At 49.4% G+C, this 22,578-nt stretch overlaps 3 protein-coding genes and 5 non-coding genes across 11 annotated transcripts in view; 5 read left to right on the plus strand and 3 right to left on the minus strand.

Moving 5' to 3' along the window:
- Positions 1-3,722, minus strand: part of LOC133080738 (uncharacterized) — a 4,334-nt gene extending 612 nt beyond the window's left edge. The window contains exons 1-4 of the mRNA XM_061176857.1: positions 3,642-3,722; positions 3,304-3,380; positions 1,574-1,803; positions 966-1,041 (exon numbers count right to left, since the gene is read on the minus strand). Of these exons, the coding sequence (XP_061032840.1) occupies positions 966-1,041; positions 1,574-1,803; positions 3,304-3,380; positions 3,642-3,722 (464 nt within the window). The remainder of the gene's footprint in view (positions 1-965; positions 1,042-1,573; positions 1,804-3,303; positions 3,381-3,641) is intronic.
- TRNAP-CGG (transfer RNA proline (anticodon CGG)) lies at positions 1,967-2,038 on the plus strand. Its single transcript has one exon. It is a non-coding gene; the product is annotated as a tRNA-Pro (tRNA).
- TRNAD-GUC (transfer RNA aspartic acid (anticodon GUC)) lies at positions 2,654-2,725 on the plus strand. The gene has a single exon. It is a non-coding gene; the product is annotated as a tRNA-Asp (tRNA).
- Positions 3,081-3,152, minus strand: TRNAG-UCC (transfer RNA glycine (anticodon UCC)). The gene has a single exon. It is a non-coding gene; the product is annotated as a tRNA-Gly (tRNA).
- Positions 3,723-3,758: 36 nt separating the features above from the next.
- TRNAW-CCA (transfer RNA tryptophan (anticodon CCA)) lies at positions 3,759-3,830 on the plus strand. Its single transcript has one exon. It is a non-coding gene; the product is annotated as a tRNA-Trp (tRNA).
- A 6,434-nt stretch (positions 3,831-10,264) lies between these two features.
- AURKB (aurora kinase B) lies at positions 10,265-15,002 on the plus strand. Of its 4 annotated transcripts, none has more exons than XM_061174840.1 (9): positions 10,265-10,388; positions 10,713-10,784; positions 12,415-12,469; positions 12,542-12,544; positions 12,716-12,907; positions 13,208-13,346; positions 13,456-13,604; positions 14,317-14,491; positions 14,665-15,002. In XM_061174840.1, exons 1-9 carry the CDS (start codon positions 10,265-10,267, stop codon positions 14,836-14,838), a joined length of 1,083 nt encoding a protein of 360 aa, XP_061030823.1. In that variant the 3' UTR covers positions 14,839-15,002. The 4 variants fall into 4 exon arrangements, with proteins under 4 accessions (XP_061030823.1, XP_061030820.1, XP_061030822.1 ...); XM_061174837.1 differs by lacking the exon at positions 12,542-12,544 and adding an exon at positions 12,203-12,305 and having other exon boundaries at positions 10,366-10,388; XM_061174839.1 differs by lacking the exons at positions 10,713-10,784; positions 12,542-12,544 and adding an exon at positions 12,203-12,305 and having other exon boundaries at positions 10,367-10,388.
- Positions 15,003-19,637: 4,635 nt separating this feature from the next.
- BORCS6 (BLOC-1 related complex subunit 6) lies at positions 19,638-21,459 on the plus strand. Its single transcript, XM_061175623.1, has one exon. It carries the CDS (start codon positions 19,690-19,692, stop codon positions 20,743-20,745), a length of 1,056 nt encoding a protein of 351 aa, XP_061031606.1. The 5' UTR covers positions 19,638-19,689; the 3' UTR covers positions 20,746-21,459.
- Positions 21,460-22,133: 674 nt separating this feature from the next.
- On the minus strand, positions 22,134-22,207 carry TRNAI-AAU (transfer RNA isoleucine (anticodon AAU)). The gene has a single exon. It is a non-coding gene; the product is annotated as a tRNA-Ile (tRNA).
- Positions 22,208-22,578: the final 371 nt, after the last annotated feature.

Raw genomic sequence — 22,578 nt, forward strand, 5'->3', positions numbered from 1 at the left:
CCCCTTTTCTCACAGGAAGGCACAGTCAGCCACAGTGCGCCAAGGGCAGGGACAGGGCTCTGTGAGAACACGGACAAGAGAAGTGGCATCTCATCGGACCTGAGAGTGGAGAGTGATCAGGGGGGGCTTTCTGGAGGAGGCGAGCTACGTCTTAAAGACCACATGGAAATTTGCCTATGTTCCATTCAACAACTCCATACTCTGTAACAACCATTATTCTAGGCCCTGGGAATACAGCAGGGAACAATAAGCACAACAAAAAACGTTTTTAAAAGTAAATTATGTCATATGCTAGATAAATGCTACACAGAAGAATAACATAAGGGATCAGTATAGGAGGGGAGAGGACTTTGGGGGGTTGGTTATACAAATGTCAAAGACTTGCACCTGCGCAGCTACAGAGAGATGGAGAGGAGGGGATGAATTCGAGACATGTTTAGTATAAAAAACACTACAGGATTCAGTAACTGATAGGATGTGGAGTCTGAAGAAAAGGGGAAGCAATTCAGGATGTTGCCAGGGTTCCACTTTAGGGAAGTGCTGAGGAGAAGGGTTACTACCTTCTCAAATTCACTCTTTCTCACCCTATCTCTTTCAAACAACTGTGATTGCCCAAAGTTATACCTTAGAACTCAATGTTTCCGTGTAAAGCTTTGACTCCTGTTAAAATGTAAAATACTTGCACCAAGGTAGAAACAACATCAGTTGTTTACGTCTTAGTTCTTGGATTCTAAAAGTGGGGTCCATAGATGTTGTATGGATTTTTCTAGAAAAGGTGGCCACAGCTTTCATCATGTTCTATAAGGGTAGGCTTCCACCTCTGTGCAGATTAAGTGCGGGAGACCAGGTAAGACAGAGGTGACTAGAGACTTGGGGAAGGCTGGCGCCCAAGAGGAGGGAGACGGGAAATGGAAAAGGGTGGCAGGAGGGAGATGCCAGATCAGCCCTGAGCACTCCTCACGCACCTGAAAGGCCTGGGATGCCGACAGGAAAGGATAGGCTGTTCTCTGCTGCCCTCCCCCGCCGTCTGGCCAGGGACACCTGGGAAAGAAAAGGCAAAGAGCTGAACCCTTCGTTGAATTCCCCTCCACCAAAGTATCTGTGGGTAGGGCCTTAAGAAGGGATGGGCCCACAAATCACACGACTGGGCTATGAAACAAGATGATTCAGCCCAGAGATGCTACCGGGGGGTCGAGTTCAGGGGCCGATCAGAACCCTCCTGGGAAGACTCTCCAGAACAGGAACCGACCTGAGGGAATACGGTAGCTGGCAACTGACCCCACCAGATCCTGCCAGGACTCTTGGCGGCCCCCATGTGAGAGAAGCTCGCACAGTTTGGAAAGCCCATCCCCCACCTGACCTCGCCAGCCACTCATCTCAATGCCGCCTCCTGCGTGGGTCTTCTTGGCCCCAGGAATTATTCCCTCGCCTGGGCACTACCCTGCAGTCTAGGGAGACTGGGAGCTATCGAAGTGTCGGTCACTCCAGAAGGATGGACAGACGCAGGGACAGAAAGAGGGGCTGGTGTTCCCAGAGAGATCTCAGGACTCATTAATTGTCCCCAACCAGGCACCTCTACCGCTAGTCTTCAAAGCTCTGCGCCGGGGGCTGGGTCCGAGGACGGCGGGCGGAGGAAGGAAGAGTCGAGACTCCGGACTACGGAGTGGCGCCAAGACAGTGACCGTAGGGAGCGGGCACACGGGTGCTCGAGGCAGTCCTGGAGGGCTGCTCGGGGGCGAGGCCGAGACCACTCCCTCCCACTTCCCAGACGTTATTTCCTGGGAGGAGTCGGAGCTCGCGGCTCTGGAGCGGAGAGAGGTTCCCAGACCCCAGCACCAGAGTATTGTGCGTCGGGGCGCGTGGTCCCTGACCGCGTGCCAGGATCAGGCCGCAGTGAATCACAGTCCTAGGACTGCGGAAAGCGTGGAACGACCTCTAAAGTCGTCCGCGGTCGTTACTATGTGTCGGCTCGTTGGTCTAGGGGTATGATTCTCGCTTCGGGTGCGAGAGGTCCCGGGTTCAAATCCCGGACGAGCCCGACCTTTGAATTTTGTGGAAACCAGAGCCCCAAGGCGGTTGTTACTTGGAACGGCGCTGAGGAGGCTCAGCTGGAAAGTGATCAGCGTGAACTGAGGGCTTGAAGGAGGTGTGCCGGGAGCTCTTTTGTTCTGAGTGGACACCCGGGTGGCAGGAAGAGGCTCGCAGCGCGCAGTCCTTCCCAGAGTGCCAGGAAGAGGGCAGGCACCTCCTGACATGGGCAAGACACTCGCTTTCTGCTCCCCTCCTTCCTACTTGATGCTACTCCTCGGCCGCCAGAGCCTGGTTTCGGTTTGATTGACGTCCGTCAACTTATAGTAGTGGATGACAGTTAGTGAAACGGGTTGGGACCTATTTAGGGTTATGTCTGGGAGAGCCCCAGGACTGTCAGAATTCAGGTCTCTGCAGGCTTGGAGGCCGTCTGTCTCTCGGTCACTCCTGCTCGTTTTCGCCCTTCTGGGGCCTCGCGCTCAGTTATGGTCTAGAATATGTATAGGTTTGGGTCAGCATTCCTTAGTGGACGGAGGGACAGCATCCACAGGAGCCTCGCCATTAGCACGCCGCGCTCAGTGAAGATAGCAGATCAAGCATTTGGAGCAGATACCGTTTGTCTCATTCCTCGTTAGTATAGTGGTGAGTATCCCCGCCTGTCACGCGGGAGACCGGGGTTCGATTCCCCGACGGGGAGGAGTGTTAAGCTCTTTTTCTTTCAGCCACTAAATCTTAACTTACTTCGGAAGTACCCATTCCGGGCCCTAGGATGAAGATAAAAAGGAAAGCAGAAGGAGAGGGATCGTTTGTTCTGACTCTCAAGCTCACATTCTAAATTTCATGTTTGTTTTATTTCAAGTAACTCTTATTTTAAATGTGTGGCTAAATTAATTATTCTCTCCATTCAATAGGTTTATTAGCCATTATTCTCGCCGTTCAATAAGCTTATTAGACGCGTTCATTGACGATAATTTTAAAAACACAAGACGGCAAACAGCAAAACACTGTCACCCACGTAATTCGGGGGGAGAAAGAAAAGCTTTACGTTATCATGCGTTGGCCGGGAATCGAACCCGGGTCAACTGCTTGGAAGGCAGCTATGCTCACCACTATACCACCAACGCCACACTATCGGGGTTGTTTATTGAAGTTCCTAAATACTGAGTTAGGTCTACAGGGTCGTGGCTTGAGTTATAATGAGCCAGGGCCTAGGCGAGGAACGGACGAAAGCAACGCCGACACGGAAGTAACGGGTGCAGTGTGCGAGGCACTCACGTGTGAGCGGCGCTTGGCTCCCGGCACCGCCAGTGAGCTCCAGTCACGACGTAAGGGACTGTTTGATTATACCCCGTCTACAGACGAGGAAACCAAAGTCAAGAGAAGCCAAGTAGGGAAAGAGCTGGAATTAAATCTAAGATTTATCCAGGGCGCCAGATCTGCACCGACACTTTATTAACCCCCAAAATAAATCTCAAACACATGAAGTAATTTCTCTGTTGAGTGAGCTCAATGTGTACCGAGGTTAAAGAATTGGGCCTTAAACCAAGTGCGTCTAAACCCAATTTGTCCAGAGGAGGCTGGTTAATCCCTTAGTGCGCGCGCATCTTGCCCACTGGCGGCTCGGAGAACCGCTCTGACAAAGGGCCGGGCGGGGCCTGAGAATAAAACTCCGCCCCTTGATGCTGACGATGCATCTGTTCACGAGGTCCGTCAAAAGCCGGCTTCGGAAAGGCCTCGTGGCGCAACGGTAGCGCGTCTGACTCCAGATCAGAAGGTTGCGTGTTCAAATCACGTCGGGGTCAAGGGGTTATTTTCGGTAGCTGGATAGTTTTGCATGTGAGATTCTTTTTCGGGAAAGAACCTTGTGTTATTATATGAAAAAAAAAAAAAAAAAAAAAAAGGAACCTGAGTGTTTCTGGGATTTTTTTCCCTAAAGTATCTGAGTTTTCTACTAAAATACAAATTTTGGAACTTTTATTTTCATCTTACTGTTTCCATTAAATCAACCAATTAAAATAATAATACCTTTAATCTCATAGATACTTTAGATATCCTAACACAGAAATTGTTCATAAACAGTCACCAATTCTTGTTCCGAAAATGTATTTTGGAGCAATAAATGTTCTTTATTGAAAAGAATGTAGCAATAATGAATAACGTTAAAGTAATAATGATAATTCATAATCCTCCTGAACCAGTGGTTTAATTTTTGGCAATTTAAGTTCCACTTGCCAGGGGTGTCCATAATCTTGTACTCCAGTATTTTCACTTATCATTGTAATAGGAATAGGATTCTATTATCTTTACAATTTTAATGAACATCTGACTTCGAGGACAATGCTGTAAGTTATTAAGCAATTCTTCTAAAGTTAGACATTCTGGTTGTCTGGTGGTTATCTGCATTTTTTTCTCATTATTTAAAGTGTTACCATGTACATCCTTTTTTTTTGGCCTCTACTGAATTTGGTCTATGACATGAATTCCTGAAACTCCAGTTCCAGGGTTAAAAGTTCCCCTTAGCTGAACAGCTAACTGTACTGCTGTCCAAAAGATTGTTACTTTTTCAACTAAAAGCGATCTTTCTTTTTTTCTTTCGTTTCCTCTCTTTTTAAAAAACAATTATGTTTCCATTACCGTGTTCTTGTATTCAGTTCAATTTCTTTCTTTTTTTTTTTTATGGCTTTAATCATCTCTGATGTTCCCTCCATGCGGTAGAACATAGGGGTATTAAATACAAATATTTTGTATTTAATTTGCGTTACGTACAAATATTCTCCAGACTTCACTGACGTCACTAGAAGCCCAGAGCTATGTGTATTTTTGCTGCTTCCGGTATATTGAAAAAAAAAGAACAACGAAGAAATTTAAGCCATCATTCCACAGGCCTTGTCTTTCCCAGTGGGGAATTTCTTCCTTGACATCTCTTTCCTTAACTAATAGCGCCCTTGTTAGTGTCAGGCTCGGGCTGCAGGAGAGGAATTTGGGCCGTCTCTCCACAGCGCACAAAGAATCTGTGCCTCGCCTTCCCCTCCTCTCCCTAGTCCCAGGACCGCCTTCTGCCAGAGTGGTCACTGTGTTACGTGTGTCAAGACTGAGGCTGACAGTCCGCCAGCCTTTGTTGCAGAAGCCAAGTGTGCTCGATTTGAGAACCGCTGATGACTTAGCAAGGAGACAGCTCAGGAGCGTTGGTAACCTAACGGGGAAGGAGTGTGAAGCTGGCAGTCGGTAATCCTGCATCCCCTCCTCGGTGTCCACCCAGAACAGGGCCCCTTTAAGGAGATACAAAATAGTAATTTTCTCATTCTATCTTTCCTTCTACATTAAAAAAAATTTTTTATTCGAGTATAGTTGATTTACAATGTCGTGTTACTTTCTGCGGTACAGCAAAGTGAATCAGTTATACATATACATATATTCACTCTTTTTTAGATTCTTTTTCCATATAGGCCATTACAGAGTATTGAGTAGAGTTCCCTGCGCTATACAGTAGGTCCTTGTTAGTTATCTGTTTTGTATATAGTATTGTGTATATGTCAATCCCCCTTCCGCCCCCAACCATAAGTTTGTTTTCTACGTCTGTGACTCCATTTCTGTTTTGTAAGTAAGTTCATTTGTATCATTTTTTTTTAGATTCCACATATAAGCAACATCATATGATATTTATCTATTGCTGCACTTTTTTTTTTTTTTTTTTTTTTTTGTTCACGCTGCCCAGCTTTCAGGATCTCATTTCCCTGACCAGGGATTGAACCCGGACCAGGCAGTGAAAGTGCCGAATCCTAACCACTGGACTACCAGGGAACTGAGAGACTTACTTTTAACTAGTCTGTGTAAATTTTATCATGTTCATGTATATTTAAAAAGCAATGCACCAACAGAATGGATAAATCTCACAAACATAATGTTGAATGAGAAAAGTCAGGCGCCAGAGAATATATACTGTGTGATCTCATTTGCATAAAGGTCAAAACAGGCAAAACCAGTATGTGGGTTAGAAGTCAGGACAGTGGTTACTCTTGGGACAGGGGGGGAGTGACTTGAAAAGAAGGCTGGGGGTCCTTCTGGGGTGCTGGAAATATTCTGTTTCTTGATCTGGGTGCTGGTTACCCCGAGGTGTTCAGTTTGTGGAAATTTGTCCAGCTGTACATTTTCCATTATGTACACTTCAATAAAACATTTTACGATGCATCAGAAGTGTAGTGTAGAGGCTTCTTGTCCTGCCACATGGGCAGGGGCACTGTACCTGCTGATCCAGTCCCTGAGGATGCACACATGGACCTGGAGGGGGCCTCAGGCCTCAGTCTCAGTGGCAGGGATGTTTGGTCCAGGCCTGCAGTTTGTACCAAAGACGAACACTTGGGCTCTAATGGCCAAGAGCAAACCCCAGCGATGATGTTTGACCTGGGAATGCTCAGGAGGAGTCTGGATGGAGGAGAGCAGCCAGGTCTTGATGCACCTACTCAGCTCATCAGCGTTGCCTCAGGTTTACCTTGAGGAGGACAACTTAGTGGGGAGACATGGGGAGTATTGGCTAGGCTCCTCCAACAAGGCCCTTCCAGAACCTTCTGAGTCTACTACTCCTCGTCCCTGGAAGGGGCTTATTGGCTGACGATGAGATTTCATGTCTTGAAATTTCTTTGTGGGGGAGGGGAGAGAGGGAAGAGAGGGGAGAGGGGGAGGGGTGACTTCCCTGGTGGTCCAGTGGTTCAAGGCTCCACGCTCCCAATTTAGGAGTCCCGGGTTCGATCCCAGGTCAGGGAAATAGATCCCCTCATGCATGCTACAACTAAGACCCGGCATAGACAAGTAAATAAATTTCCTTGGGGGATATTCCATTATCAGAAATAAAAGGACTGACATGTGTGCCTAACAAACATTACAGTATCCCAGCCATCCAGCCTGACCTTTGGAACACGCTACATTCTGACCCTTCCCAGGCACTGGAAAATTCTACTCCCACAGCTCTCGGAGTAGAATAGTGACAATTTCCCCTGAAGGACACCTCTCAATGTTCCTTGGCCAGTAGCCAGAATCCCCAATCTAACAGGAACTGGGAGGCAAAAAGCAAAGCAAGAGGAAAGAAGAAAAGAGACCTGGGGGAATTTGCTGATTTACATCTTTATAAACCTGGGGAATCCCTGTGGGAGAGTGGTTGCTGAGCTTGCCTCACCAAAGAGAACAGACCACAGTTTTGGATGGGGCTGCACTGGAGGTAGATTGCTGGTACTCAGTGTGGCCCACAGACTGGTGCCACTTCATGAACTGTTAATTTTATGTCCGAGCTGAGTATAGAATTTGAGAGCCACGTATTTAAAAACTCTTACAGCATTTGTCAGAGTACTTTTATAAACGTTGGTTATAACCAAAAAAAAAAAAAAAAAAAAAAAGTGAGCTTGTTATTTTTTAGATTTCATTTTTCAAGGAACTCATTTTTATTGTATTTTATAAAAGTATCAATCTGTGATAGATTGACAATAATTAAGGCTGGTTCTTCCCTACAGATCGTTTGAGGAGCACTGGGGTAGATAACAGAGATTTTGTTCACTAACTTGAACAGGCAGCTGATAGTTGCCTAGCTGCTAGAACAGATAGGTTTTGTTTTGCTTTGTTTTTTGTGAATAATGCAAATCTCAATTTTATGCTGGCCCATCAACTATTCCTGAAAGGCCAAATGTCTTCCAACATAATGTGCAAGTGGGAATTTAAAGACTCCAGGGGACAGAGATACTGTATGGGATCTAACAGGCATATCCCACCCATGCACTGTGTCCCTGACAGGTTCTAGAAAAGTCTCCCTTCACTAGATTGTGAGGCATAAAGTATACTGCAAGTGACAGGATTTTTATAAAGCTCTTCATTAGCTACTCACTCTATGCCAAATATGTTGATAAAGGCACTGAAATTGAAATGGGCTCCTTGATCTTGGGAAGCGGGGTTGGGCTGACCCTGAGTGAAAACAGCACTGTACCTCCAGTGGCACATGCCTATTTCTACCACCACACCCCTGATCTGCTTTAACTGTAGGGGCTGGAAGAGGTACTCACGGTTACCAGCCTCCTTTGCAGTGGTCATGTGACAGAGTTGTAGGCAAGGAGATATCTACTGGGAACTTTTTTTTTTTTGGCAGCTCCTTGGGGCTTGTGGGGATCTTACTTCCCTGACCAGGGCTCAGACAGGGTCCCATGACAGTGAAAGCACCGAGTCCTAACCACTGAGCAGCCAGGGAATTCCCATACTGGGAACTTTTAGAAAGACTTCTGCTTTTCCTGATAAAAGAGACAGAGACTGTTGGAATCCATCTTGCAATCGTAAGGGAAAATGTTAAGAGAATCACGGAGAGGCCAATCCAGACCTCTAACATTGTTCAGTTCCTGAGCCAACTATCTACTTTCTGATTTCTTGTTATGTAAGAGAAAATAGATGTCTACTGTTTATGCCATTGTCAACTGAGTTTCCTGTTACTTGCCGTCAAAGCATTGTGAACTGATCTAGAAACCCATTAGGACTTATTTCATTTACATTGGGTTGAATCATATGAAACTGGTATTTTCTGTAGGTCGGAATGATTGACTGTCAGTAGTTTTGCATCATTCAACCCAAATGACTACAAACACTCTAGGTCTGTAGATGTGTGTCAGTTAGTATGCTTTTAACAGCAAATAACAGAACTCTTAACTCAATGCATTAGAGAAGGAGACCTATTGGGTCATGGAAGGAAATGGCTGAAGTAGGCATCCAGAGGTTCAACATTGTCATGAAGTTCTCAGGTTCTTCCCAGGCCTCTCTTCTGCCTTCTACAATGTCAGCTTCGTACTCAGCCTGCTCCTTGCAGGAGCACCACCACCACCAATGCAGGCTATGTGCTTTCTCGTCCAGTTCCACCAGGAGAAAAGGAGCTTCTTTCCAGCATTCTGGACAAGAATCCTAAAATTCCCACTAACTGACTCACTAAGGTCACATGCTTATCCCTGAACCAGTGACCATGATCCCAGAATAAAGGGTGTTGACTGGTGTAAATCAGACAGGGTCCGCTCCTGGACCTGGGATGGGGTCAGCTTCCCTCTCAGACCCACAAAACTCTAGTTGCTTTCAGGAAGTGGGAATCGCTGGGAGAATGGATGCTGGCTAGATAACCACAAAGTCCTCTACAACGTGTCTCCATCAAGTTCGCGATTTGGGGTTGGCAGCAACAGAAACCAACAACACAGAATGGGGAGACAGGTGGTTCCCTAAAGCAAAGTTAGAGTGTTATTATTAGATGAAAGATGAAGGGTGCTGGACAGGCAGTATTTACAAATATCCACTAGTTATTTCATAGAAGGTCCCAAAATCTATTTATTTAACCCAATAATGAAATTTGGCGTCAGAAAGAGCAGAGAAGGGAGTGCGGCAAGGAGAAAAGTGAGAGTGGGTCCAAGCAATTTGGCCTTGGTCAGGGGACCTGCAGAGAAAGGTCCTCTGGTAGAAAATTCTTATTAGGAATGTGAGTGAAAGACTCAAAGAACAAAATAATAATGACATAAGAATAAACGCACACGGACGCCCCCCCCCCCCCCTCGTGGTGCAGTGGTTAAGCATTCGCCTGCCAATGAAGAGAACACAGGTTCGAGCCCTGGCAGGGGAAGATCCCAGGTGCCCCAGAGCAAGTAAGTCCGTGCGCCACAACTACTGAGCCTGCGCTCTAGAGCCCACAACTACTGAAGCCGGTGCCTAGAGCCGTGCTCCGCAAAAAGAGAAATCACCACAATGAAAAGGCTGGGCGCCAGGAAGACCCGATGCAGCCAAAAACACAAAAAAACCCACAACATTGTAAATCAACTATATTTCAATAAAAGTTATTTAAAACTTAAAAAAAAGAATAAACACACATGCAAACGAACAAGCAATAAAACTTGAATAGAGAATCTGACTTAGTATATCAAGGCATTTAAATTCCCTTGCGAATGGTGCAGTTTGTTTAACAAATGATGCTGGCATAACTGGCTCTCCGGCAGAAAACAAATTTAAACCCTAGTTCATACATATACACAAGGATAAATTCCAGATATATCGATGACTTAAATTTTAAAAACAAAACAAAACAACAAAACAAAACAAAAAAACCCATGGGACTATTTCGGGGGTCGAGGGAAACTTTCCTAAGCCGGAACCTGAGCTGCCCCGGCGCTCGCATTCCACCTTTTCCATTGGGCCCCTAGGGCTACGTAATGGGACACCCAGCCAATGAGAACTGGGCATGGGCGGCGTGCTCAGCCAATGGGGCCAGGGCGGGAGATTTGAAAGGACCTCTGCGTGGGGGCGGCCGGGCAGGTTCAGTTGTTTCCCAGCGGCCAGGGAGGTGGCTGTGCCGCCGGCTCCAGGTGAGCTGTCCTCCTTTCGGGGGCCTTGCGCCGGGAGAGGCCAGGTGATCCGGCAGGTCGGGGGGTCCGTTGGGCGGGCCCGCGCGCACTCTGCCGGGCTGCTGGTTGCTCTAAATTGGAGAGAGGGTCCTGGAAAGGGGTGAGGCCGGTAGCAGGGCTGGGGCAGCGAGGCGAGCTCCGGGATGCGCCCTGATGAGGCCAGCTTGTAAACCTGCTCCCTTTCACCTGCCCCAGACAAGCGCTTCCGGCTAGATCTGTCCGACCCCTCACTCTCTCTCTCCCTTTTTTCTGCTGCTCACGGCTCTGCTTCTCTTCTCTGCCCAGTTCCCTCCCCCTTCCCTTCTAAGGATGGCCCAGAAGGAGAACGCCTACCCCTGGCCCTACGGCAGGCAGACGGTAAGGGCTTTCCCACTTCCCCTCCCCTCACCCGCGTGGCGAGGTTCCGCTTGCAGATTTGAGGTCCTGCAGAGGGCGATCCTCTTACCACTTTCTTCCCGGCTTTGCACCAGTTTATGGGCCCCAGTCTGGTCATTTGTAGCCACATCCTATCAGGTGCTGCCAACTTGAGTTTGACCAGCCTGTGAGGACCTCTGCAGAGCTGAGCCTATTTGTCACATCCAGCTGACATCTGGGACTGAGCAGGCAGGGTCTGGCCTTTTGGCCATGATTCCCAACCCTTGTCCTGAAAAAATAGGCTAGGCAGGAAATAGAAATAGACTCTGGAAGGATTTAGATAAGTTTATAAGTTTAAAAGGTCCAGGACAAGTCTAAATTAAGAATTTAGAATTTATTTTAATGACTGGTGTGAAGTAAGCATTCAATGGCTTTATTTTCCAGTTGTCCCAACACCTTTCACTGAAGAGTCTACCCTCTGATTTGAAATGCTACCTTTATTATATATATTAAATTCCCACATATATGTGGATCTATTTCTGCACTCCATTTTGTTCAACTTGCTTATTTGTAAATTCCATGCTAATATCACTGTTTGCAAACAGGTCTGTAGGGGCACTGAGGCTTTCTTCCCCTCTGGCTAAAGAAGAAAGAAGGGGCCCTGCATGGGCTTTGCTCTCTGTTTGTGGGGCTTGAGTATCCTGGGGGGTCTGTATGTCCTCTTGTCCACCAGCTGCCTCCCTGGTGAAGCTCTGAATGAGGCTGTCAATAGTGGAGGCTGAATGAGAAAACATTGTCATGCCTATACTGGTTACTCTTAAAAGAAAGGGGTGTATATTACTCAGAAGTTGAAAGTGAAAAGTGGTCCAGGGCCATTAGAGTAGCCCTCAGTGTCCCTAAAGCCTGTTGTTGCAAAGGGGTAAATACTGAGATTTGCTGAACATTCAAGGCCCCAAGGACCTTATCTGAGACTTAACAGACTGAGCTTAGGGGACCATGAGAATACCTCTGTGCTAAAACTCCTTGAATTGTGTGTGTTCATTACCCCAGCCTGTACTGCCCCCTGGGGTGGGGGGCTGGGTGAATGAGTGGTGTTATGGACAAGACTTTGAAGGTTGGACAGCCTTGGGCCTGAGAATGTGGAGTGGGCCAGGGCCAAAGAGGTGAGAGGTTAGGTGTGAGGGTAAGTCCTTGTCTTAGGCTGACTTAGGTTGTTTATTAATAACTCATTTTATATGGGACTCTGAGCAGAGTCTTGGGGCTGAGTAGCAAAATTGTGGTCTCAGTGTTCCTCTTTGAACTGGGGATGGGGTAGGTGGGTGGGTGGCTTTATAGCAAGTCCTGAAATGCTGCTTGTAGCACATTCCAACCCGGTCACTGGGATAAAGACACTCTCAGAGCTCCCCCCTGGTCCTTCTCAGGCTCAGTGTGGCCTGAACACCCTGCCCCAGAGAGTCCTCCGGAAGGAGCCTGTCACCCCATCTGCGCTTGTCCTCATGAGCCGCTCCAATGCCCAGCCCACAGGTAACTAGGACAAGGGAAGGGCATCGACCTGAGGGGACTAGGGTCTGGGGAAGGTGGACGGGGATGAAAATGTCAAAGGATGGCCTCAATTTCCCTGTTCTTTCCTTAGCTGTCCCTCTCCAGAAGGTGGTGGAGAACAACAGTGGGACCCCCAACTTCTCAATGTAAGCGCCCCAAGCCTTGGGGTGGCCAGAGAGGGGGAGGGACAGTGAACAGGTAGGAAATGGGGGAGGTAGAAGGTAAGGGCAGGAGGAGTAGGGAGGCAAGAAAGCCTGATCCAACCTCAGCTCCCCTGGAAGAGAAACAGGGCTGCGGGCAGGATGGGCTGAGGTGCAGGGAGAAGGCAAACACCTCAGAGGACCGACTAACCGGTACTCAGCTGCCTACCACCCCCCAACACCCCCCAACAGGCGTTCCTTCACAATCGACGACTTTGAGATTGGGCGTCCTCTGGGCAAAGGCAAGTTTGGAAATGTGTACTTGGCTCGGGAGAAGAAAAGCCGTTTCATCGTGGCGCTCAAAGTCCTCTTCAAGTCTCAGATAGAGAAGGAGGGTGTGGAGCACCAGCTGCGCAGGGAGATCGAGATCCAGGCCCATCTGCAGTACGGGTCAACGCCCCTCGCGCCGGATTACCCCTGGCGCCTCAACCCCCGGCTCCTCTTCCAATCCCCCCATAGCCGGACTGTCTTCTCTGCAGCTGTGGTCAGGCAGCCCCAAGGAGCTCTCAATCCTGGCCAGAGCCTTGAACCCAGAGAGCCGCGTCCAGTTCCCCCTTAGCACCGCCAGCCTGGTGTCCCCTGCCTGGCCCAAGCCTGACCCAGTTTGTCGCAATGGGACCTGTCATCTTTCCCATTTCCTTATGCCAGGATGCAGCCTGATGCTTCCTCCGTCTCCTCTCCCAGGCATCCCAACATCTTGCGTCTGTACAACTATTTCTATGACCGGCGAAGGATCTACTTGATTCTGGAGTATGCCCCCCGGGGGGAGCTCTACAAGGAGCTGCAGAAGAGCCGCACTTTTGACGAGCAGCGAACAGCCACGGTCGGGGCGGGTGGGCACCTGGGGCACCGGCCGGGGGCTGGAGGCTGGGGGGACGCTGCTCGCAGCCCGAAGTCCATCCTTGTCTGACTGCCTGTCATTGGCCCCCCAGATTATGGAGGAGCTGGCAGATGCTCTGATATACTGCCACGGGAAGAAGGTGATTCACAGAGACATAAAGCCAGAGAATCTGCTCTTGGGGCTCCAGGGAGAGCTGAAGATTGCCGACTTCGGCTGGTCTGTGCACGCCCCCTCCCTGAGGTATGGTGGGCCAGGAGGCCGGCCCTGGGTGTGAGGCTGGGACATTCAAACTAAAACCACTCCAGATCTTGTTACCCAGAGACATTTGGGGTTGTTCTCATGTAAATATACAGACGCAGCAATATCTTTACAAAAATAGGAGACTCTCTGGGAATCCCCTGGCGGTCCAGTGGTTAGGACTCAGCGCTTTCACTGTTTTGGCCCAGGGTTCAATCCCTGGTTGGGGAGCTAAGATCCTGCCAGCCATGCGGTGCGGCCAAAAAAACAAAACCAAATATAGGAGACTCAGTTTTGCCACCCAGGTTTCTCACTTGAAATATATTGGGACCTTCTTGTCATATCACTGAGAATACTCCCACGTCATTTTTAATGGCTTCATAGTATTGCATAGTAGAGATGTAACCTGATTAATGTAAGCAGGATGTGCTTGATGGACATTTGAGATTTTTCCTTTAATTCTAAGGTGAACATTGCCCTCATATCTGATTATTTTAACATACAGCCCTCAGTGTGGAAACGCAGAGGCAGTGTGTAAGCCCACCTCTGGGGCTTTAGTGTATGTCTTCACCCCATTCCTACCCCAAAGGCTCCGTCAGAGCCTGGTTGGAACACTCCCCTGGCACATCCTGGGGTCTCTGGGCTCCCCGTGAAGCTTCAGGGAAAGGAGAGAAGGTCTGGATCTGGGATCCCTGCCCACTCACCCCCCCTCCAGGAGGAAGACAATGTGTGGCACCCTGGACTACCTGCCCCCAGAGATGATTGAGGGGCGCACGCACAACGAGAAGGTGGACCTGTGGTGCATCGGCGTGCTCTGCTACGAGCTGCTTGTGGGAAACCCCCCCTTCGAGAGTGCTTCCCACAACGAGACGTATCGGCGCATCGTCAAGGTGGGAGGCTAGCCCCGGGTGCCTGGCCGGGATCTGTGCTGGCCCAGAGGCCAGGGGCAGGGAGTGGGCATATCGTAGTTGTGGGGCTTACGTCACTCGCCAAATAGAATGGGCAGTGAAGGGAAAGCAGCCAGGATGAAAGCTGGGGTCCTCCTTCTCCTTTACCTCTGCAGGTGGACCTGAAGTTCCCCCCTTCCATGCCTGCGGGAGCCCAGGACCTTATCTCCAAGCTGCTCAAGCATAACCCCTCAGAACGCCTGCCGCTGGCTCAGGTCTCAGCCCACCCTTGGGTCCGGGCCCACTCCCGGAGGGTGCTGCCCCCCTCTGCCCTTCAGTCTGTCCCCTGAACTGTCCCTGTCATTTTCTCAGTTGTGTCTGTATGTCTGTATGTGTGTAGTTAGGAGAAGGGGTCCCTGGCCTGTTCCCGCATCTGTCTTCTACCTCCTCTTTATTTAATAAAGGCCGAAGTTTTTGTACTGATGAGTGTAGATGTTTATGGGTGGAAATTGCTGTGAAGGAAGCCGTCACCTGTGGGGAGGAGGCTGGGGAGTTGCCCATGCCGGGTGTCAGGATTGGCATTGCATCACTGCCCCTGGGAGCACCCTGCCCTCTCAGCTCTCACCCCCACCTGGTCAGCTCCACCCCACCCCCAAGTCTTTTCTTTCCCCTGCTCTGACTCCCAGACCTGGGGATGCTGGGGACCTCAGCTCCACTCTGCTACGCCTGCACACCAGCCATCTCTGCCCACCTTCTCTTACTACTTGCTCTTAGTTGACCTCTATTCTTTCTCTCTTCTGGTTCACTCCTGCCGACCCAGGAGCAATTGAACATTGTTGTACCCAGAAGTTGTTTGTTTTTCTGCTCTGATGAGGATCTAGCACAGGAGTGAATAGAAGCAGTAATCTTGTTCCTAACCTAAGGTTTAAGGTTTCGCTGCTAGATATATGATGCTTGCTGTAGATTTTTAATACATGTCCTTTATCAGGTTGAGGAAGGCCTGGTCACTTCCTAGTTTGCTAAGGGTTTGGGTGTTTGTTTTGGGGTCGCCACAACAGCATGCGGGATCTTAGTTCCACGACCAGGGATCGAACCCGCGCCCCCTGCAGTGGAAGCGTGGAGTCTGTTGGGGTTTTTCTGAATCATAAATAGGTGTTGACTTTCACCTAATGTTTTTTCTGCATCTGTTGATTATTTGCTCTTTTAAGCCATGTGGTGAAGAACATCAATAAATGTTTTTATTTTCATCTCTGTTACTCATGCTATATTCAATTCCTAGGGTTGCTGTAACAAATTACCACAAACTCGGTGGTTTAAAACAACAGAATTGTATTCTCTTGACAGTTCTGGAGGCCAGGAGTCCACAATCAAGTTGTCTGCAATGCCATGCTCCCCTCAAAGGCTCTAGGGGAAAGTCCTCCCTTGCCTCTTCCAGCTTCAGGTGACTCTGGGCACTTCCTGGCTTGTGGCTGCATCACTCCAATCTCTGCTTCTGTCTTCACACAGCCTTCCTGTCTTCTCTCTTTTCTCCTCTGTGTCTTATAAGAACACTAGTCATTTGATTTATGGCTCACCCAGATAATCCAGGATAATATTGTCTCACGATCCTTAATTACATCTGCAAAGACCCTTTTTTCCAAAAAACATTGCATTCATAGGTTCCAGAGGTTAAGACACAGACATATCTTTTTTGGGGCTACCATGCAACCCACTACATATGCCCATAGATTAAAGCAACTGAACGATGTTATAAGGCTTAAAAAAAAAAACAAAAACCAACAGTCTGCCCATTTCTCTCTCCCCACAGACAGCCTATTCCAAATCCTTTTATGGTTTTGTTTTGTTTTTGGTATTTACCATGTATTTCCAAATCACAGGCTTCTGTTGCTACTTCTTAAGTTTTCAGTTTGAGGCTCTATCTATTGTTTTCCTGCTACAAAATGTACAGATTTCATTCTTTCACTCCACTGCCACCATACACATGTGCATTTTCTGTCCCTACATCCTTCTGATGTAGTTATATCAAATTTTTGGTTAGATTTATTCGTTTGACAATAGTTACTGAGTGCTTTCCACAGTCCAGGCACTGTTCTAGAGGCAGGGGAGTGAATAAATAAGAAAAAGAAAAAATCCTCTGAGCTCAGGAAGGTTGCAAATCTAGAGGATCAATGTCAGTATCCAGTGTGTATGTTATGACCATGAGATGCCAGCCAAGCTGACTCATGACATTCTATACCTTTCTTTTGGAACAGATGTCCCTGAAGTCAATAGCCTGTGTCATTTTCTCACCCCCTCTGAACAGATCACACCTCCAAATTCTCCCCCAGCCTGAGCACTTAAAGTTATCAACAGTCATCAAAGTGTCACTTCATTGCATCATATGGGCCTGAGATGGAGTACGAAAGGTAAAAAAAAACCCATTCTTAGCTCATAGGCCATATAAAAATGGGTGGAGAGCTGGATTTAGCCCACAGGCCATGTTTTGCTGACCCCTAATGTAGTGGACACTGTTGTTGCTCCCCCATAGCCCCTCCTCCGTCCTCCATTGTGTTGCTGCTACTTCAGTTTGGAGGGAACTGACCCACCTCTAGCTCCAGGAGGAGCATAATTGTTCTAACCTAATCAGTTAATTCTTCAATCACCTTGCCAGAGTGATTGCTTCCAAATACCAAATCCTAAGTCAATAAGACATGGTATCACCCTGACCAAAGTGACTAAATTGGGCATGTGAACAAATTTAGGCCACTGAGATGTGACGAGAGATTAACTGGGGCTCTTGGGAAAGATGCATCCTTGTTCTTCTGTGAGGTCTAATGGAAGCTAGTCCTTTCTCCCCTCTGGAAGGTATGGGAGTATATCAGTCAGGGCTTCTGGTTGCATGCAACAGAAAACAATTCAGGTTCATTTAAGCAGAAACAGACCTTATTATGAGCATCCTGGGTAATTCATGGAATCTCTAAAAGGACTAGCCTTGGAGTCTACAGAGTCAGGAAAAATTCCACTGCAGAAGTGGTCCAGTAGAGCATGGTGGAGCCTTAGGCATGTGCTAGGGAAGCTGGGAAAGTGACTGCTTGGTATTCCAGCTTTTGTAGTGGGAGATGGGCTCTGCCTAATGAGGTGGGAGAGTCCTCAAACATTGGGATTCAGATCCTGGGAGGCCCAAGAGAATGACAAATGATCACAGTTATGGACTGAATATTTTTGTCTCTCCAAAAATTCATATTTGAAGTTGAAGCCCTAACTCCCAATGTGATGGTATTTGGAGATGGGACCTTTGGAGGTAATTAAGTTTAGATGAGGTCATGAGGGTGGGGTCCTCATGATGGGATTGGTGTCTTTATAAGAAAAGGCCAGAAAGCTAGCTCTCTCTCTCCATCATATAAGGACACAAGAAGGTGGCCGTCTGCTAGCCAGGAAGAGAGACCTCACCAGGAGCAGAATCAGCTGGCACCTTGGACTCACAGCCTCCAGAACTGGGAGAAAAAAAAAAAGATTCTGTTAAGACACCCAGTTTATGATATTTTGTTATAACAGTTCAAGCAGACAACTATAATCCCCAAAGAATGACAAACGACATAGTGCCACCATGAGGAAGCCCACTTGGGATAAAGCTACTCCCTCAGAAAGAAACCAGGCTGTTCATGACAGCCTTAGGGCACTGAATGCAGGCTTCTCTGACACCTTAAGACCATTATTGTATGACAATAAATTCCCCTTGTTTTTGTTTGTTTGCTTTTGATTCAACTTGTGTTTGATTCAACTTGTGTTTTCTGTCACCTGCTGAATACAGAGCATCTGCTTGCTGAGGAGTAAAAGGAAGACAAGGTGGGGGGTGTCATTCCCCAAGAGAGGGGGAGAAGCTTACAGTAGACCATTGGTCTCATGCTGTATTAGTCAGGGCTCTGGGTGCAAGTGACAGAAACACATCTTGAATGAGTTCAAGCCAAAAAGGGGAAATTAATGGCTTAGGGTCATTTAATTAATAAATATTTATTGAGCACCTACTATACGCTAGGTACTGTTCTAAGCACTGGGGCTACAAATGAGAACAAAACCGACAGAAAGTCTTACCCTCATGGCACTTACATGAGCAAGTAAGCAAAATATATAGTATGTCAGATGGTGATAAGTGCTCTGGAGAAGAGGTAGGGAAGGAAGTTGGGGAATTGCTGGAGAAAGTGGTTGAAATTTTAAACAGACTGTAAGGGGAGGCCTCACTGAAAAGATAACATTTGAATAAGGACTTGAAGGAGAGAAGGGAAGGAGGAATATCCAAGGTGAAAATTTTTCTTGGTAGACCCAGCCTCAAAAAAAGGGGAGGGCGGGAGGGGAGTTGCAAGAGCAAGTGTAAATCCCTGAGGGGGCAGCATGTCTGTCTTGTCACAGGAACTGTGAGGAGGCCAGGGCGGCTACAGCAGGACCAGTGAGGGGAAGAGAAGGAAGAGATGAGATCAGAATGGTACCAGGGCTCTGACCTTCAGGGCCATTAATTTATTGAATATTTTACGTAGTGGCAAAATCACACACCATCCTCCAAGAGGAGAGAGACTCAGACCTGGAGGGGGCAGGAGACAGACAACAGAGTGCCAAATACACCGGAAAGCCCTTAAGCCCGCTTCGCTGTCCACTGTGAGTCGCTCTGGGCAATTTCATCTGCTCGGTCTGTTAGCCGAGGACGATGGAACGAACCATTCAAGCTCTGCTGAGAATTCTGGTTTCATCCTTCCTGATCAACTAGTTGCGGTTGAATCCCGACGGTCCAAGCAGGATATACTACTTCCATCCCAAAACCCTCCTAGGAACCCCAATTCTGGTCCGCACTAGAAGTGTTTGTTAAGCAGCAATTGTGGGCGTGACAATTGTGGGCGGAAAGAGCCCTAGCCCCGCCCCCGGAGGACTTCGGCATTTCAGGATCTTCACCTTTAAGATCCGCCCCCTCAACTTTTTGAAAGGGCGGGGCGACGAGCGCAGCTGTCACCTTCTTCTTTCCACCCCGCTGGCTCTCACGTGCGTTCAGTCGTTCAATAACAGCTCCTCTCCTGGGACTTCCTGGTTGCCGGGACCAATCAGAGTGTTCTTCCCGTCCTGACCATTGTGAGCCCGAGGCCAATCGGCGCGCCTCTACAACGCCCCTTAAAGGCGCCGCCAGGGCCTCCCGAGCCGGGGCGAATCAATTCCTCGGCTCCTGCCCCAACTGCAGTATGGAGTCGCCCCGGGGGCGGCCTGGGCCCGAAGCAGGCCTTCTAGCTCTGGGGGAACAGCAAGCCGCGATCATCGGCGGCGGCCCGGACCGAACGGCCTCTGAGCCGCCCTCAGGCCTCCGGTTGTCCGAGGAGGAAGAGGCCGAGAACGTTGGGGGCGCGAGCCGCATCCCCAGGGCGTCCCCGAAGACTTCGAGCTGCAGCTTCGTCCACCCTACGGAATGGGAGGCTCCGGAGGAAGAGCCAGGCCGCGGCGGAACGCTTTCTGGGGCAGGGAGCAACCGGGGGGCGCCGGGTCCCGAAAACGACCCGCATGCATCCTCCCGGCGCAAGGAGCCCGAGGACAGGCCTGCATCCGAGGGCGTCTGCCGTCGAGGAAGCGCTGGAGGCGGCGGGTTGGATGTTGAGCGGGAGAAGGAAGACGACGACGAGGCGGCGGCAGCCAGCAGGGCTGGCCGTTCCTTCTCCAGCCGCCTTCAGGACAGCCGCAGCCTGGACGGGTTGAGCGGGGCGTGCGGCGGCGCCGGGTCCTCAGGGGGTGCAGAGTCTGGCGCGGGTGGCGGGCGGCGCGCCACTATCTCCAGCCCGCTGGAGCTCGAGGGCACGGTGAGCCGCCATGGCGACCTCACCCACTTTGTCGCCAACAACCTGCAACTCAAGATCCGCCTGAGCTGCGCCCCTCAACCCCCGCCCCCTGCCCCTGCGCGGCCCTGTTCGGCGCCCCCACCCACTCCGGCCATTCCTCCCATCGACCCCGACGTGCTGCGGGACCTGGAGAGGCTGAGTCGGGAGCTGGGCGGCAGGGTGGACCGTCTGCTTCGCGGGCTGGGTGGTGCGGTGCAGGAGCTGACAGCGCTGAGCGTGGGCTGCATCCAGACCTACCGTGATGCCGTGGACTCCCTAGGCGAAGCTGTGGACATGAGCATCAAGGGCATGTACACCCTGCTGGCGCGCTGTGAGGAGCTGGAGAGGGCTCTGCAGCCAGTTCAGGGACTGGCGCGCCAAGTCCGGGATATCCGACGCACCCTGGAGGTGTTGGAGGCCCTGTGCAAGTGACCGGGAGGGCAGGAGAGGCCTGGCAACGCCAGGGTCCAGCAGGATCCTAAGGACTCTTCAGGGAGCCCTGGTGGGACTTGCCCGCCGAGGGGAGGCCTGTATATTGGAGGCTCTTCCAGATACATTTAGCAGGCCCGCGACCACTAGCTGGGCCTTATGCAGGTGTACACGGGGAAGTTCTAAAGCTTCTCCTGGTGGGTGGGGATGATGCTCTGCTTCTATTCAGTTGGCCATCTGCAGCTACCTTGTTCTCCCAACTCTCTTCCCTAGTTAGAGCACCATCTCTGGGAAGCCAGGGCTTTAGGTCTGGGCTTGGGAGACATGACTGCCATATGTTCTCAAGAAAGGAGAACAGGGGAGGCTCCAGCCCCACTGTGGCCACCCTGACCTCCAGTGGTCACATCTCAGGTGCCAGGGGCTGTGGGAGCTTGAGGGGTCCTTGGCCACACACCGTGCAGACAAGGATGCACACTTGCAGATGGATAACCCACTGCTTCTGCCCTCTGGCCCCCTGCCCTCCCACTTCCCCAGCCATAACCTGGGTGGAGCTAGAAGGAATGTATTGCATGGTAGAGGGGGTGAGTTGGGAGGGGTCTCACTGCTCTCAGGGTTCAGATAGAATTGTTGCTGGGTTTGAAGCCCACCTGTTGTGGAGTGTTCTAATCAGTTTTGGCTTTCTGAGTTTTTGTGGAATTAAAGTGCTGCTGCTGCTAAGGCTGAGACTGTGTCTGTGTGGGGTTAAGGGATTGATGAGCCAAAGGTATGGGCATGAGGGTCAGTCTTTTCGTGGAGTTTTCTTGGGGCCAGTGCTGCGAGTGGGGTGGGGGTCCCAGGCCACATGGGGAAGGATATGGTTCCTGCTCCTGAACAGCAGAACGGAGGGGAAATATAAGACACAGATATGGGCTCAGAGACCCAGTAAAAGCAGAATCAGAAGCAAGGTGATTCAGAAGAGAAAGGGAAGGGGTCGTCTTCTCAGTTCCTGAAGAGGTCAGGCAGGGACTGGGCAAACTGGACATCTTGGCTCTGGAGAAAGACTGGAAACACTTGCTAGCTCCTTTCTTGACCCCATTTCTCACACTCTGCTGATCAGTGCCATATGTATGGTCTGAAACAATCTTTGTTACAATCCCTGGCAGCCTTCCGTTTACAGTCACATAGTAAATTCCAGGAGCCCCCCGTTATGGTCAGGAGATTTGGAAACAGAGATCACAGAAAGAGATCCAGTTTCCTTAAACTTTTCTCCTCTCTCAAGACACTATGACTTGGAAAGTATTTAAACACGTTTCTCTTTGGGGTGTGAAAAGTTCCGGGATTAGGAATGCTCCACAAGCCTTCCTAAGCAACAAGAAATTAGCAGTACAAATTTTCAAAAAACGCTAGGCTACTGGCCCGTACGGGGATCGAACCCGCGACCTTGGCGTTATTAGCACCACGCTCTAACCAACTGAGCTAACCGGCCGGCTGACAGCGACCTCAAAAAAATGAATCTATGTAAAATACAAATTACTGATCAGTCCTGTCTTCAGGAAAATTTAAATATGGGTAAGATTGTTTTGGGAGACAGGAAAACAGAATACGAAAACTGAATCATTTATCGTTTCGGGAAGCAACATCCAAACCAAAACACTGACAAGCACAGATAATGCCACTATGGTGCTTGATCGGCAGATCGAGGTGCAAACATACAGCTTAAGACTGACAACATGCACGTAGCGTTGACGCACACAACCGGAAATAGAAACGGCCGCCGGATAGCAACTGGCAGATTCCCGAAGAGATGTGGAAAATTATGTATATAAGCGCCAGATGCCCACAGCTCTTTCCTCGCGG

The sequence above is a fragment of the Eubalaena glacialis genome, chromosome 19 (genome assembly GCF_028564815.1).
Source record: "Eubalaena glacialis isolate mEubGla1 chromosome 19, mEubGla1.1.hap2.+ XY, whole genome shotgun sequence".
Classification (NCBI taxonomy): Eukaryota; Metazoa; Chordata; class Mammalia; order Artiodactyla; family Balaenidae; genus Eubalaena; species Eubalaena glacialis.

Bases quoted from the DNA above. Each gene is read 5' to 3' on its own strand.
- AURKB (XM_061174840.1), top strand. From the start codon at position 10,265: ATGGGCGGCGTGCTCAGCCAATGGGGCCAGGGCGGGAGATTTGAAAGG. The intron at 10,389-10,712 runs GTGAGCTGTCCT...TTCTCTGCCCAG, and splicing joins GGCTGTGCCGCCGGCTCCAG to TTCCCTCCCCCTTCCCTTCT. The intron at 12,908-13,207 runs GTACGGGTCAAC...CTCCTCTCCCAG, and splicing joins GAGATCCAGGCCCATCTGCA to GCATCCCAACATCTTGCGTC.
- BORCS6 (XM_061175623.1), top strand. From the start codon at position 19,690: ATGGAGTCGCCCCGGGGGCGGCCTGGGCCCGAAGCAGGCCTTCTAGCT.